This window comes from Kryptolebias marmoratus, linkage group LG4, assembly GCF_001649575.2.
Source record: "Kryptolebias marmoratus isolate JLee-2015 linkage group LG4, ASM164957v2, whole genome shotgun sequence".
Classification (NCBI taxonomy): Eukaryota; Metazoa; Chordata; class Actinopteri; order Cyprinodontiformes; family Rivulidae; genus Kryptolebias; species Kryptolebias marmoratus.
Window position 1 is genome coordinate 25725716 of NC_051433.1, and position 14500 is coordinate 25740215.

Here is a 14500-nt window from a genome sequence, read left to right on the forward strand (position 1 = left end):
AGGATCAGTGCCTCCAAATCCGAGGCCATGGTCTTGAGCTGGAAAAGGGTAGAGTGCCTTCTCCGGGTCAGGGAAGATGTCGTGCCCCAAGTGGAGGAGTTTAAGTATCTCGGGGTCTTGTTCACGAATGAGGGAAAAATGGAGCGGGAGATCGACAGGCGGATTGGTGCAGCGTCTGCAGTGAAGCAGGCGCTGTACTGATCTGTCGTGGTGAAGAGAGAGCTGAATCAAAAAGCGAAGCTCTCGATTTACCGGTCGATCTATGTTCTACCCTCATCTATTGTCACATCTGTGTGTTACATATGACTCTCAGCTACAACCACACTAAATATTAGGTCAGTATCTGTGAAATTGACTGAATTAAAGCCATTTTTGTGTTTTCTGAGGTCAGTCACTGATAAAATGTGAGCCCCCATTTTTCACTTCTTCATTTTAGTTTTGATTTGGTGTCATTTTTCAGTAATGACACATTTCCTCCCATCCATGTATTTTTTAATAAGGTGGATCTGTGTGGAGAAATTTGTGAGTTTTTTGCCCTTTGAAGTGAATTATGCCCTTCGTTGATCACCCGTAACATAAATAATAATCATATGAACGGCTCCAGAATGCACAAGTGTGAAGGCAGGCTTGCAGGCATTTGTTTTAATTGTGGTACCATAATGATTAAGCAAAATTTTGATGTGGTGTGACTGGGGTTTTGTAAGATGGATGGCCTCCAATGCTGTCTTTTCTTAGAGTCAATTCCTTGGTATCATGTGGGTTCACTGCAGCTTAAATTAACTTAAAGCTGAAAGGCACCATTTTTAGGCCTTTGGTATGTTGTATTTCACTTCTCCTAAATTTAGGTTGGGGATAAATCTTAGCCACTACCACACCAAATTTTGGTTCAATACCTTTAAAAGTAACTGAGTTTTAACCACTGTGTTTGTGTTTGCTAAGATTGGTTTGAATTGAACTGGTTTATCTCCAAAAGTTAATCAGTTGTGGATGTCAGCTCAATGATTACGTAGTGAAAGTTTGATTATAATCTGTTAACCAATTTGTGAATTATGTTGCTACTGGTACAGACAAACAAACACATGCACATGCACAGACATAAGTAAAAAACATTATTGCCCTTTCACCTTTGGCAGCAAGTGAGAATGAGCTTGCAATCAAATGTCATTTTCTTCTTGTAATCTGAATTGCTTCAGTCTTTATGTTTATTTTATTTATGGTAATATGATATATGGTAATATTTTCCTCTTTTCTTTTCTTCCATTTTAGATGGAAATTGAATGGAACAGAAATCATTCCCAAAGCTGGATCTCACTACAGCCTTTCTGGAGGCAACCTCAGAATCGGTAGTCTGAACAAAGACCAAGATGCTGGAACATATCAGTGCCTCGCCTCCAACACTTTCGGGACCATTGTCAGCCGAGAGGCCAGTCTAACCTTTGCATGTAAGTCTGTTTTCCCATGCCTCTCTATGCATGGGTAAACTTTGTGGCTTCTTAGCCTTCGCTGAAAAAAGAGGCATAAAACAACAGCAATTGCAGCTGAATTTATCAATGTGAATTGTTCTTGATGACATGATCAACATAAGAAAACTTTTCCCAGGGGTGTCATTAGCTCCCTGTGAGTGCTGACTGAAGTTTACACTGCTTATTGCAGCAGATCAAACATCAGGACACGAAAAGATGTGAAGCATGAAGCAAGTTATGGTAATTAAAAGGCGTGCCACCGGTGGTGCTGTGTGCTACTAAGGATCGCTTGTTTATTTTTCAGCTAAATCTGCAGCTCGTTTTGTCTTTCTGGGTGTCTGAATTCAAAGACAGAGATAGAAGTAGACATAATATAGAATTCACATGCTACGTATTTTCAGAAACAGCACAACAAACCAATACTTAATGTTGTTTTGGAACTGTGATTGTGAAAATCTTCATCATTTAAAATAGAATTGTAACAGGAAATAGCTGTTTCCTGGTTGTAGTGTTGCTTTTAGGAAAGCAACACTGTTCAAGAAAATGTTTTCTCACCTGAACAATGTCCATGTGGAATATGCATGTACTGAACAAAGCCCGTTATGACAATGGTGCTGAGAGGCTGTTGAATGTTTTACTGCACTGGAAGTGAACTTTAGGACCAATAGGTAGATTGATACATTCAGCAGCCTCAGTACCATCGACATATAAATGGTCAATTCACATAGTAACACTGTTGGGTTGAGAAAACAGTGACAAGTTAAACAAACAGTGTCATACAAAAGTATAGAGGCTTAATTTTAGCTAATAAAGTGTTCTTTCACACTGGTTATTTTCCAGAAAGAGTTGTTTTATAAGCCTGAAATACAATATAAAAGGTGCCCTTATTTAGCTAACCATTAGTCTTGCTTAGACAAAGACTCCTGCCTCCATATTATGTGCTCTATAACTAATATCATAAGGACTGATATGATAAGGTACTAACTATAGCTAATTATTTGCCAGAATATCATTTCAACAATGTCCAGACTATCCATTTAAAGCTCCTAATTTTTTTATTTTTTTTTCTTTTTAAAATAGAGCTTTTCAAATTTTGTGTACAGTATTTTTCTTCACTCATTTCCCTACTGAGGTGCAACTTTTGTTGTGCTGACAAAGATGTTCCATGTAGCACATAAGGATGTAGAAGTATACATGTATAGATGTTGATGTACGGTAAGTGAAACTCTTATCAAAAATGCCTACAAAAAGGCTTGTTGATGGGCTTAATTGGTGCTCTTTTAGGAGAGATAGTGGTAGTTTCACACTTGTACTTCCTTTCACACTCATGATTTTCTGCTTTGCTTTTGCTCACAGGTGGTTAGGTGTTAAGATTAATGTGCATGTACTGATACATGGATATCCCACAGTTTCTAATCATGGATTATTGCACTGCTAAAGTTTCATTGGTAAGGATGAATGTTCCTTTTACATGACTTTGGTGAGACAAGGCTGGTTTAAAAGTGAGTGGAGGTATAAAAGAAAAAGATGAAAAGCTGAAAATATAAATAGGCCACCCCTGGGTGGACAAGTAGTTACTATATGTTTTTATTAATTATGAATAGTGTTGAATTAATATTTTAGCATTATTGTTATCTATATTTGTTAAAAATAATTCTTATTTATGTATCTTGCCATAATTTGGTTATAGTTAATTAGCTCAATTTACACTTTCAGAAAACCAGTAAAACATAACAAAACAATTCTGCAGGATTCAAAGTTGGCATTCATTTATACTAATTTCTTACACAATAATAGATTGTTCCCCTGGTTTTGATGGTTTTAACTGACAGCCTCCGGACTTCATATTCCTAAAGCATCAGTGAGTCAATAAACCTCTATTGTATGTGGCAGTTATTGGTCATACAAATTGATGACAGTCACAGAAAATGAGTGATTGCTTGTTCAGATTAAATTCTGAGGTTTAGCATTTGAGGACAAGGTCACTGATCTGTCTCAGGCCATTTGTTTGTTTCCCCCGGAGTGATGAAAAGTCAATCCATGACCCGATTTTACTGGCGGATTTTCACTGTGATAGGATGACACTTCCATCAATTGCTGGTCTCTGACCTTACCAGTCTTCAGTTGCTGTCACAGAGTGGTGGTGTGCACTGTATGTATGAATGAGTGTCATCTATCTTCTTTATTACCCCTGGTATAGCTTAATTAACTTCACAGCACAGCTGAATGGTGAGGGCTCAAGTGAATAATTTAAAGGGTAGCTGACTGGTCATGTAAATATAGCCCGCGGAGCTATAATGTTTTTGCCTATGTGTATGTGTGTGTTTGTGTGTCTGTTAAAAAACTGCCATGTACCACTGGATGAATTTTACGGAAACTTTCAGGAAATAATCACTGCATGTATTACTTGCAAAATTTAAGTCTTGACAGTTTAAGTCTTTAGAAAAAAACTGTCAGTTCAAAGTTTTATTTTATACACAAAAATACATACAGGTTCTCTACTCAAGCTCTCCACCTGCTCTTCTACAAGGACAGACACCTTTCATGTGTGCGTCCTCTACCAGAAGCCTTGGAGCTTGAGGGTTCTCTTCAATATCTTAGCTGTTCCTAGGACTGCACTCTTCTGGACAGAGATCTCTGAGGTTGTTCTGTTGGAGCCACTCTTCCAGTCTGGGAGGAGATCCCAACTCAGAGTGCTCTTTTTACCACTGGCCCCACTGAGGCTTGACTTTCCAGAATGTATATATTCCTTCTGCCAGCCTTTGGTATTTCTCATGCATCTTGTGTTTTGTCTTCTTGATGCACTTAGGATTGCTACATATTGGTTAGTCATCACCTGTTTGTCAGTCAGGATTTAGTAGTCCCAGAATAGCTCATCTCTGCCATTCCCCAGCATCTTTAAAGAAGATTCCCACGGAGTGTAGGGCCTCCAGCCCTTTCTCATCACAGAGGTTCCTGTACACTATTTTAGCCACTTACTCTGTCTATGTATAGCCTCCACTTACTGTCTTTCCAGACTGGTATGGAAGACCTTGAAATCTGTTGTATTGGGCTCTCTTGTGTTGCCATGATAAATGTTTCCATCACAGCCTTCTCTAGCCCTCCTATGGCCTTTGGGTCAAACTGACCTGAAGTTACAAGGGCTTCTCTATCTCTTTCTATCTCTCTCTCTTTTGAGGGCTTCAGGAGGGCTAGACAGTGGTGGTATTTCCTAATTTTGGCAACTTCTTCAATCTGCCAATGGTGCATGCTGTGCAGGGGTTATTAATTTTTTGGTTTTTCCTCATCCACAATTGATTTTTTCCTGACTGGAACATTTTCTTGAAGGTTCATAGTTGAAAGAGTTCTTCCTGACATACTTCAGGATAGTTGTTGTTTTATTCAGGATAATAGCTCTGATGTTCACTAATCCATGGCAGCTCTCATTCCTCAGTGTACAGTCAGGGGGCTGGATTTGGGTTGAAATGCACTGTGCATTGTGAGGAGCTTCTTTTGTCTGATGGGTTATAGGATGAATAGCAGGGCATACATGTTGATGGATTAACAAAAGGTTTATGTATTTATATAAATTACTACATGGCTCAGTGGCAAACAGGAATATGGACCAAGTAAGTAAAAAGTAACAATGTGTGCTATTAATGCATTTAAAAGGACTAAGAGTTTTTTGTCTTGCACAGACAGATGCAGAAATGTACTGCTCATCTAATGCAAACTTCTTGTGAAAGTCACATAATTCTCACTTCAGGTAAAAGTGATAATTCAGCTCTCTCTGGTGAAGATCATAACCTTTTTGCCTGTAATAAGATCTAAGCAAAATGTGAGTGTGGTTTTGACACAAGGCAGGGTTTGAGCCTAACACCTCTAATAAGCCTCGTGGAAATTGGAGCTGTCAGAGTCAAAATCTGAGGTGTCCCTTTGAACAGGAAACATTTCCCTCCACTACATTTGTATGCTTGAAAGATTGTCAAATCTTTAACCTAACCTTAATCTATTGTCTTCCTTTTGTAAGTGAAATATTTTCAGCTGAAACGAAAAGTGATGCAATGCCTTGTTAATGATGTGCTGATCAGGTGTAGAACATTAACCTGAACTGATTTAAAGATATAAAAATGTTAGCTTTTCTATGTGTAAAAAGTGTAAACTGTGAATTTAAATATACATATAAGTATAGAAAACTAGAAGCTTTAACTTTTTTTCTTAAATTGCAATGTGAATGGGGAATACTTTGCTGACATTTGCTGGAGAAGCTATAACCGAGCTGATACGGCTAAAAGAGGCAGAAAACCAGCTGAAAGTTAAAATACGTAAAATGCTAGCTAAAAGCGAACAGTAGCTAAATACTAGAACTAGCAAAAGGCTATGTAGATGCTAGAAGTAGCAAAAGAGTAACTGAAAGTATCAGCCTAGCTAAAAGCTAAAGTAGCAAATTGCTAGAACAATGTAGCAAGAGGATGTAACAAGGGTGATACTTCCTTTGCTACTGTTTTGAACTCTTAATTAAAGGGGGCACCAGACTGAATTTGTCAAACAATAAAGATTGAATTACTTGATTTATTTACTGGCCTGTCTAGGATATACCGCGCCACTCATTCATTGACTGCTAGAGATGGGCACCAGCGACCCAGAATGGAGGAGCAGGTAAAAAGTGGATGGAAGGATACATTTTTTCACCCTTTATATTTATAAGAACTCAACAGCTGAGGGCTGAATCTGTTTATTCCAGGGAATATTCATTATAACATATTACCAATAAAAGAGACCAAATTTGCCTTTTAAGATCTGATTATAAAATAAAAATAATTCAAAATAAAAATCAACAAACAAACAAACAAAAATTTGTTAAAATAAATAAATAAATAAAAATTAAATAAGCAATAAAAATTTGTGAATACCGTAATTTCCGGACTATAAGGCACACTTAAAAGCCTTCAATTTTCTCAAAAAACGACATTGCAGTATAATCTGGAGCGTCTTATATATGTAAGAAGTCGTAATGTTGTAGTACAACTTTGGTAAACTAAAAAGCCACACTGCTTGCAGCATTAAGGCTCAGTTATAATCCTGTCTGAAGTGTTGTGCAAGACTCCGTGCACGGTGCGCGGACCTGAGCGAGCGCTGTAGGCATTTATACTTGACGCTTGCGTCGGTGCAGTACCCTTCCGTGAGTTTTGAATCGTTTGATTATCTTTGTGATCTCTCATAGAGGGATCAAATAAATGCTGATACAGGTGAACCAGCTTCCGCTAGAGCACCGAAACGGACCGCGCGCAGTCCGTCTGGTGCGCTTTATATATGACAAAAGTTCAAAAATGGACTATTCATTGACAGTGCGTCTTGCAGTGCACCCTATAGTGCGGAAAATATGGTAATATATCTGTATCATAAGAATACACAACTAGAGCAATTAAAGTAAAACATATATCTAATAGAACAATAGTTTTGAAGATAATTAAGTTATCTTAAAGGATTACTGTGAGGCAAAGAAAAAAGTTAAGTATTTTTAAGTTAGAAAAGTTACAAAAACAAATCTCCTGAATGATAACACTATCCTACTGAATGAGCATTCTCATAATTTGAAAATGTTTAGTAGGGAAAAAAAGGAGGACAAGAACTCATGTTAACAATAATAAATTATTAATTAAATAATAATAAATACATTTTTAATTTGTATATATATATATATATATATATATATATATATATATATATATATATATATATATGCAAAAGTGACGGTTTAATGTAATGCAAAACACAAGCAGTTTACAATTTATGAATAAATTGTACTTTTTATGCTAGTGGCCAAGATTTGACTTAAACAAAATGTGGAATAAGACATTACTTTTTTAACAACATGCCAAATGTCATAGCCATGCACACATACATAAGCTGAGAAAAGAAGTCTTTCTTTTTTTTTTTTCTTTTTTTTCATTGCACCGTGATGAAGGTGGAGGTGTTCTTCTTATCAACAGTAAGTGCCAGAATTTCTCTTCCTCTATCCAGGGTGAGTCATTCTTATCTGCAAGATGGACCCCTTGAACCTCATGTTTGTACTTCATGACTGGCAGGCAGTATTAGAAATTAGACCAAATTCACCTGCAGCACTATCCTGTTGCAAGATTTTTTTTTGTCAGTTTGGTTCTCAGGGTCAGAACCCCACACTGTGTCATAGTGTCAGGACTGGCAGATACAGTATAAGAACTATTGTAAAAGTAAAATCTATATTTTTTACTGCCACAGTGAGTGGTCGGAGAAATTAGATGAAGAAGACTTAAATTCAGGCAGATAAGGCTAGCTTTAAAAACTAAAACAAAGGGAACAAAAGGTGCTGCAAGAGCAAGAAACATAAATCCAACACTCATAACTGAATAGTTCATTTGATATGAACACCAGGAACCAAAAGGCAAAAAATACACATGGAAAAATAGAGACTGAAATTATAACATCCATCCATTCATCCCACTATTTAGTTATTATACCTGCTCAATTCTGTTTATGATCACATAGAGCTGGTGCTTATCTTTAAGTGTTAATGGCAGAAGACAGGGTACACCCTGAACAGGTTGCCAGTTATATGCATGCATACACTCACGCCTAGGAACAGTTTAGAGGCACCAAATAACCTGACATGCATGTTTTTGGACAAACAAAGAACAGGTGCACATTTAGCAAATGAACCCAGGTGGGGAAGAAGGTAGAAAACAGTACTTAAAAAAGACGAAAAAAAACAATAACCCAAAAACATCAAATTCAAACATCAAACCTTAAGACAATGGCACATTTAGCTTCATCCTGCAGCTATGAATATTATAAATAAATATACATGTTTATAGCTGGTCAAATGCTTGCATTAGCATTAATCACACAATGATGCTTTTTAGGTAGGCTTTACTCAAATAGATCCGCCCCTCGAACAACTAAGGCTTGATTTAAAAACATCAAAAAACATGTCTGGGAATGTTAAACATTTCTTTGCTAAGCGAGCCACCAATTAGGCTGAATCAATCAACTTCCAACTATAGCATGAAAGGTGTCATTCATCCTTCTATTTTTTGTGATTTTGATGTTTGGATTTACCCCAACATCAGTGGTTTTGGCTGGGGCAAGATGCTGTTTTCTGTCATTTGGCATATGGCAGTTACAGGTTTTGTTTATGAATTATTAGAGTTCAAAACAAGATGGAAAGTTTAATTAGCTTGTATTAAGCTGTTCTTAAACACAACAACCCAACCAATTAATATTAATGTGGCTCTGTCTTTGACATTCGTGCTAAAACCCTTGTGTATGCAAGGTATTAACTGTGTAAAGCCATAACTTGACATATATTGTTTATGGGTAATTTGTACCTTTTTGTGTCATGTTCAGCGTTAACCTTCTGACCCACATGCAAAATCAACAAGACTGAGTTAGGTAAGGGTTTAATTTTATTTCTTAAAGACCGTGACAATTCTGCTTTCCCTTCTGGTAGCTTCGTTCAATCAGAAGTTCCTGGAATGAGAGTGGGGTTACTGGTGTCCTAGAATGAGGTTGTCAGTGAAGCAGAATGAAGTAGCTTACTTAGAATGGTTCTGGTAGAAGCATGGGGTAGTGTGTCCAGGGTCCTGTGTGGAGGATGGGTCGCGGAGATTCCTGAGACTGGGTGCCAGAGAATTGATGAAGCGGTGTGGGGGGAAGCAGCGGGCAGGCAGGCTTGCAGGTTCATCCACCGGAGGAAAAAACAATGGAACTTGATCCAGCTAGACAATCCAGAGGCGAACCTAAAGGCTGGCAAAGCACAGGGCTATGAGATCACTGGAAAATAACCGAAGAAACAAATCCAAAAAACTCTAGTACAGTGAACTACGAGAGACGGCTAGAGAGACTACCGGTGCACGTTAATCATCCAGCACTGAGTGGAGATTCTGCTGCTCCTTTATCCCCCAACACTGATGAGGCTGATGAGATCCACCTGTGTAGGCTGCCCAGGTTCCTCACCAAGATCCTTGCTGGAACAGATGCATCACTCATACTCACACACACACACAGGAACCCTGACATTTTGTGGTTGTTTTTTCTTAGTGTTAAAAAAAAAAGTGTAGCAGCTTCAACTCAAGCCATTTAACACATTATCTGTCTATCTACACACAAACACACACACAGTGTAGTAATTGTAGTTGTTTGGCTTTTATTTATACATGTTGGTTTGAGCTAAGAAATACATAAAGAGTCTGCTCTATACCTGTGATATCTGTGCTGACGATGCTAATTGCCCCTAAAAGATGTTCTGGTGTTTAAAAATGTCAGCTTCGTAATAATTTCATTTTACTAAAATAGGCAACTTGGTTCAGGTCAAAAATTGCAAATGAAACTGAGGTGTCATTATTATCAGAGTCAGAGTTGGGTGTTGTCCCAATTTAGAGGCAGATATTTAAACGTCATGTGGTAGCAGATGTGCTTCAGTCTGTTCAGAGTGGCAGAGAGAGCAAAGCAGCTTTGCAGATAATAATGATGTAAATATAAGCATGAAAGGATCATTATGTTCTCTATATGTTGTTGTGAAGTTGTGAAGTATATTTGAACATAAGGAAAAATATGACCTAAAACGCTGTAGCATTTTTGAAAATGCATGTGTGGCTTATTTATGTAACCTTTTCCAACATTATCATCAAAAACACAGTAAAAATAACAACATAAATATTGAAGTAAAAGAAAAAAATATGAATGGGAAAATATTGGTATTGACAGAGATTTAATGTCTGGTTTTGTGGTCGGATTGTAAGTAAAAAAGATGAATCATGCATCTCTAATTAATAGCATCCAACAGATTTTATTGCAAACTGAAGAACAGTACAACTACACAAAAGGTACACATTACCCCTAAACAGTATATGTCAAGTTATGGCTTTACACAGTTAATACATTGCAAAAAATATAATACAGCTGCTGAAAAAGATTGGAAGTCATCTCATTGTGTTCATTATGTGATCAATAATGCACCAAAACAGCTGCACTCATTCCTTGACTAGTAGGAGACCATTTTGCTCTATCTTCCTTTACTTTATTTCAGTTAATATGAGTTTTACCTTCACACAAATATTTAGACAAGGATCTTAAACAAACACTAGTTTCTGACTTGACCAAATTCATCAGTTTCCAAGAAATGTTTTTTTTTGGACAGTGTAAAAGTTAAGAAAGTAAAACTTATAATGATATTTTGTTATGCTCAACCATCTAATTCATTCAGCTTTCTGGGTGAAAGGTTTTCTAACTTTATTACAAATAAATAAGCATTAGTAGTATTTTGAGCTTATTTAAAGGAATAATCTTTCTAAAATGCAAAAGTGTGTTTTTTGTTGAAATCTGATTATAATGTCACTTCGTACCATTTGACTTTTTATTATTTTCCAAATGGATTTTTAAATTTTTTGGGGGGATATCATATGTTTCAGGATGTTGCTAAACTGTGTTCTCCTACCTGAAACTAAAGATATTATCTCGCTGAGCTGTGAGTACTAGAGACTAGTCGGGGACAAAGGTTCAAGAAAGTAGATAAATTATCAGTTGCATTCTGAGTGTTTGCAACCAATGATCTGTGTGGCCATGTTTTTAAAATCACACCTTATTTTTGTGTGCATGGCTTTCAAAACTATATTCTTATTATTTTATTGCCCACCTCCGCCCACATTGTACCCACCTTGGCAGCCCCGTTCAGGTATGATTAAATCTGATAGAATACACTTCTGAAATGAAGACACACAGATCTGGACCATTTTTTAATTTTTTTTTTTTTTTTTAATCATCAGCATGTATTTTAGACCTAGACATTCCAGCACTCATAGCCCAGTAAAATACTGGCTTGAACTGCTTAAACAGATGCTGTAGAATGAACGTTGTTTTCACTCTTTTGCAAAAATGTATTTCTTGGATAACACTGGTTGGCATCATTAAGGTTAATTTTTAAAATCAGCATGACTCTGAATAGTTCCATGTTTCCCTCCATGTCAAAAACTTTTGATGGATGATGGTACTTTTTGCAAGGTTTGTGGCTGTCCACCTACTGAGACAAGGATAATTGATGGGCAGCGGGTGCTTCTGCTCAATACTCCCTGCTCTTGATTAGTATGTCTATTGATTCTGTATCAGTGATTATGTAAAAGATGTACACTCATATTTCAAACCGATGAACAGGCTGTACATATCATACCAGCATTTCTTTGTGGATTCCTTATATGGGTGGCAGTAAGTTGAATCCAGTGACCAGCTTATTCTTTTTTTTTTACAAATCTTTGCAAACAGAGATGCCAGTAAGTCCAGTTTATAAAATCCATTCATTTTCTTTACTTGCTCCACTTTTCTGGGGCATGGGGAGCTTGTGCCTATCTCTATCAGTCACAGTGTGAGAGACGGGGTACACCCTAGATAGGTTGCACACATGTGTGTGTGTGTTTGTGTGTGCGTACATCACAGGTCACAAAGTGCCTCCATTGAGAACTCAATGGGAATGTGGAAGACAACTCTAGAAGCCAATTCAAGGCCAATTGCACAAGTTAGCATCAAATGGGGCATATACCAAGGTGATGCTTTGTCCCCACTCCTGTTTTGCATGGGTCTGAACCCGCTTAGCCAGATCATTTCAAATAGTGGCTATGGATACCAGTTCCAAAGTGGAACAGTCAACAGTCACCTCCTCTACATGGATGACATTAAGCTGTATGCCAAAAGCAAGCAAGACATCACCTTACTGATTCACCTTACCAGAATATAGAGAAAAGACATTGGAAAGTCATTTGGTCTGGATACCTGTAGCCAAATGGTATCCAAGAGAGGCAACGTGATCACAACTGAATCAATCAATCAATCAAATTTTATTTTTAAAGCATTTCAAGGTGCTTTACATAATTAAAAAATAAAATAAAATAAAAAATAAAAACAGCATGTGACATGTGACAGTAAGAAAGAGAAAAACATCGAAGACATCAAAAACCCGCACTCTAACCCTAATTTAGCCATAAGCAATTCTAAACAGGTGGGTTTTAAGTTGAGATTTAAAGGCACCTGAAGGGGTTAAACTACCTGAAGGCAACAATGCAGATGTCAAGGACAGCTACAAATACCTTGACATATTCCAGCCATCAACACATATGCAGTGTCAGTCATCAGATACTCTGTTGATATAAAAACTGGCCAAAAGGACGACATAGAAGCCAACAACATCAAGACACAAAAGCTCCTCACAATGCACAGATGGTTTGACTCCAAATCCAGTAAACTGAGACTGTGCACTAAGAGAAAGGAGGGAGGGAGAGAACTACTGAGCATCAGAGCCACTATACAGGATGAAACAATTAAGCTGCTGGAGTAAATCAGAAATAAAGCCCACATTGATGATCTGCTGCGTGAAAGTCTCCCTTGTGACATTCATGTAGCAGATCCCTTGAAACTCAGTGTGGAATAGGAGAAACAAGAGGACCCATCCTGAAAATATAAGCTCCTGCATGGCTACCATTTGCAGTTTGAGGAAGTGGCTGATATCAGCAAATCCTACCAGTAGCTAGAAAGGGCTGGACTGAAGGAAAGCACAGAGGCACTAATCATGGCAGCACAAGAGCAATAGAGGCCAGGGTCTATCATACCAGGCAGGACCCAAGATGCAGGCTCTGCAAAGATGCCCCTGAGACAGTCCAGCACATAACAGAGGGATGTAAGATGCAGGCAGGCAAAGCATACATGGAACGCCATAACTAGGTGGCTGTAATAGTGCACAGGAACATGTGTACCGAATATGGACTGGAAGTCCCACAGTCAAAGTGGGAGACATTTACAAATAAATTAAATTAACATAAATGAAAAAGTGCAAACAAGGCACCAACACACGTCTCACTTCCAGACCAATGAATAAGAACAGACAACTCTGAAAACCAGAAATGCTGGACTGTACTTTGCTTTTTGTGGCACAGGCTGCATGTTGGATCACTACTGAATTTAATAGAATAATTTTACTGGTAAATAAGGATAAATTTGCTCGCATCATATTAATATTTTCACTAAGTACAAAACAGGCTTACCGTATTCGGTCTTGAAAAGCCACCCACTGAATTTCGACTGAACTAACCATTTTTGATTAAACCCACTCATTCGTATTTATTGACATATTTATAATAAACAAGAGGAGCTTAACCTGGCGGCCGGGTCTGGATGGATGGATGGATAGATGGATAGATAGATAGATAGATAGATAGATAGATAGATAGATAGATAGATAGATAGATAGATAGATAGATAGATAGATGGATAGATAGATAGATAGATAGATAGATAGATGGATGGATGGATGGATAGATAGATAGATAGATAGATAGATAGATAGATAGATAGATAGATAGATAGATAGATAGATAGATAGATAGATAGATAGATAGATAGATAGATAGATTCTGTTTTTGAACTTTCGCATTTATTGTCCATTTTTTTATGATATGTATAGCCTTCATGAATATATTCTCTCAAGTACCAGGTAAACTGAGTTTCTAACTGTCTAAGTTTCTGTTCTTCAACTGTTCAAGCAGAGCTTTAATGCATACAAACACACCTGCACACAAATATTACGCACCACCCGCTCTAAGACAGAGCGTTCTTACAGCGCAGCAGGTTGTGATGAATCTTACAGTCACGGTTGTGCAGGTAGGTAAAAGTATGATTAGTGGCTCTGGCATTTCGAAAGCTCATATGTCTAGGATGTGATGATCAGCCTAATCTAAATCATTGTTTGTAATGCCAACCCAGGTTTGCAGTAATTGATGCTAATGGACCTAGATGGGACTTCACTTTTACTTATTCTGAGCCAATTAATCATTGTTAGACGCTTTCCTTTGGAGAATTACACAGAAGCTTTTGTGCAGAAACCATCAGCACCATTCTATATTTCCTCAATAATAATTTGAAAGGGCTCAAGTTTTCCTCTATTTCTTTATGTGACAAATTCAGTGAATGTGTTATTTGGGATGTACGTTGCAGCCAAACCTCTGTGCTTTCATTCTTTCTTTTGAACATGCAGATAT

General features: G+C 37.5%; 1 protein-coding gene across 2 annotated transcripts in view; it reads left to right on the forward strand.

The window, feature by feature from the left end:
• Positions 1-14500, forward strand: part of cntn4 (contactin 4) — a 280686-nt gene that overhangs the window by 110763 nt on the left and 155423 nt on the right. For both annotated transcript variants that reach the window (XM_017426954.3, XM_017426955.3), the window contains exon 4: positions 1267-1442. In XM_017426954.3, coding sequence (XP_017282443.1) covers positions 1267-1442 — 176 coding nt within the window. The remainder of the gene's footprint in view (positions 1-1266; positions 1443-14500) is intronic.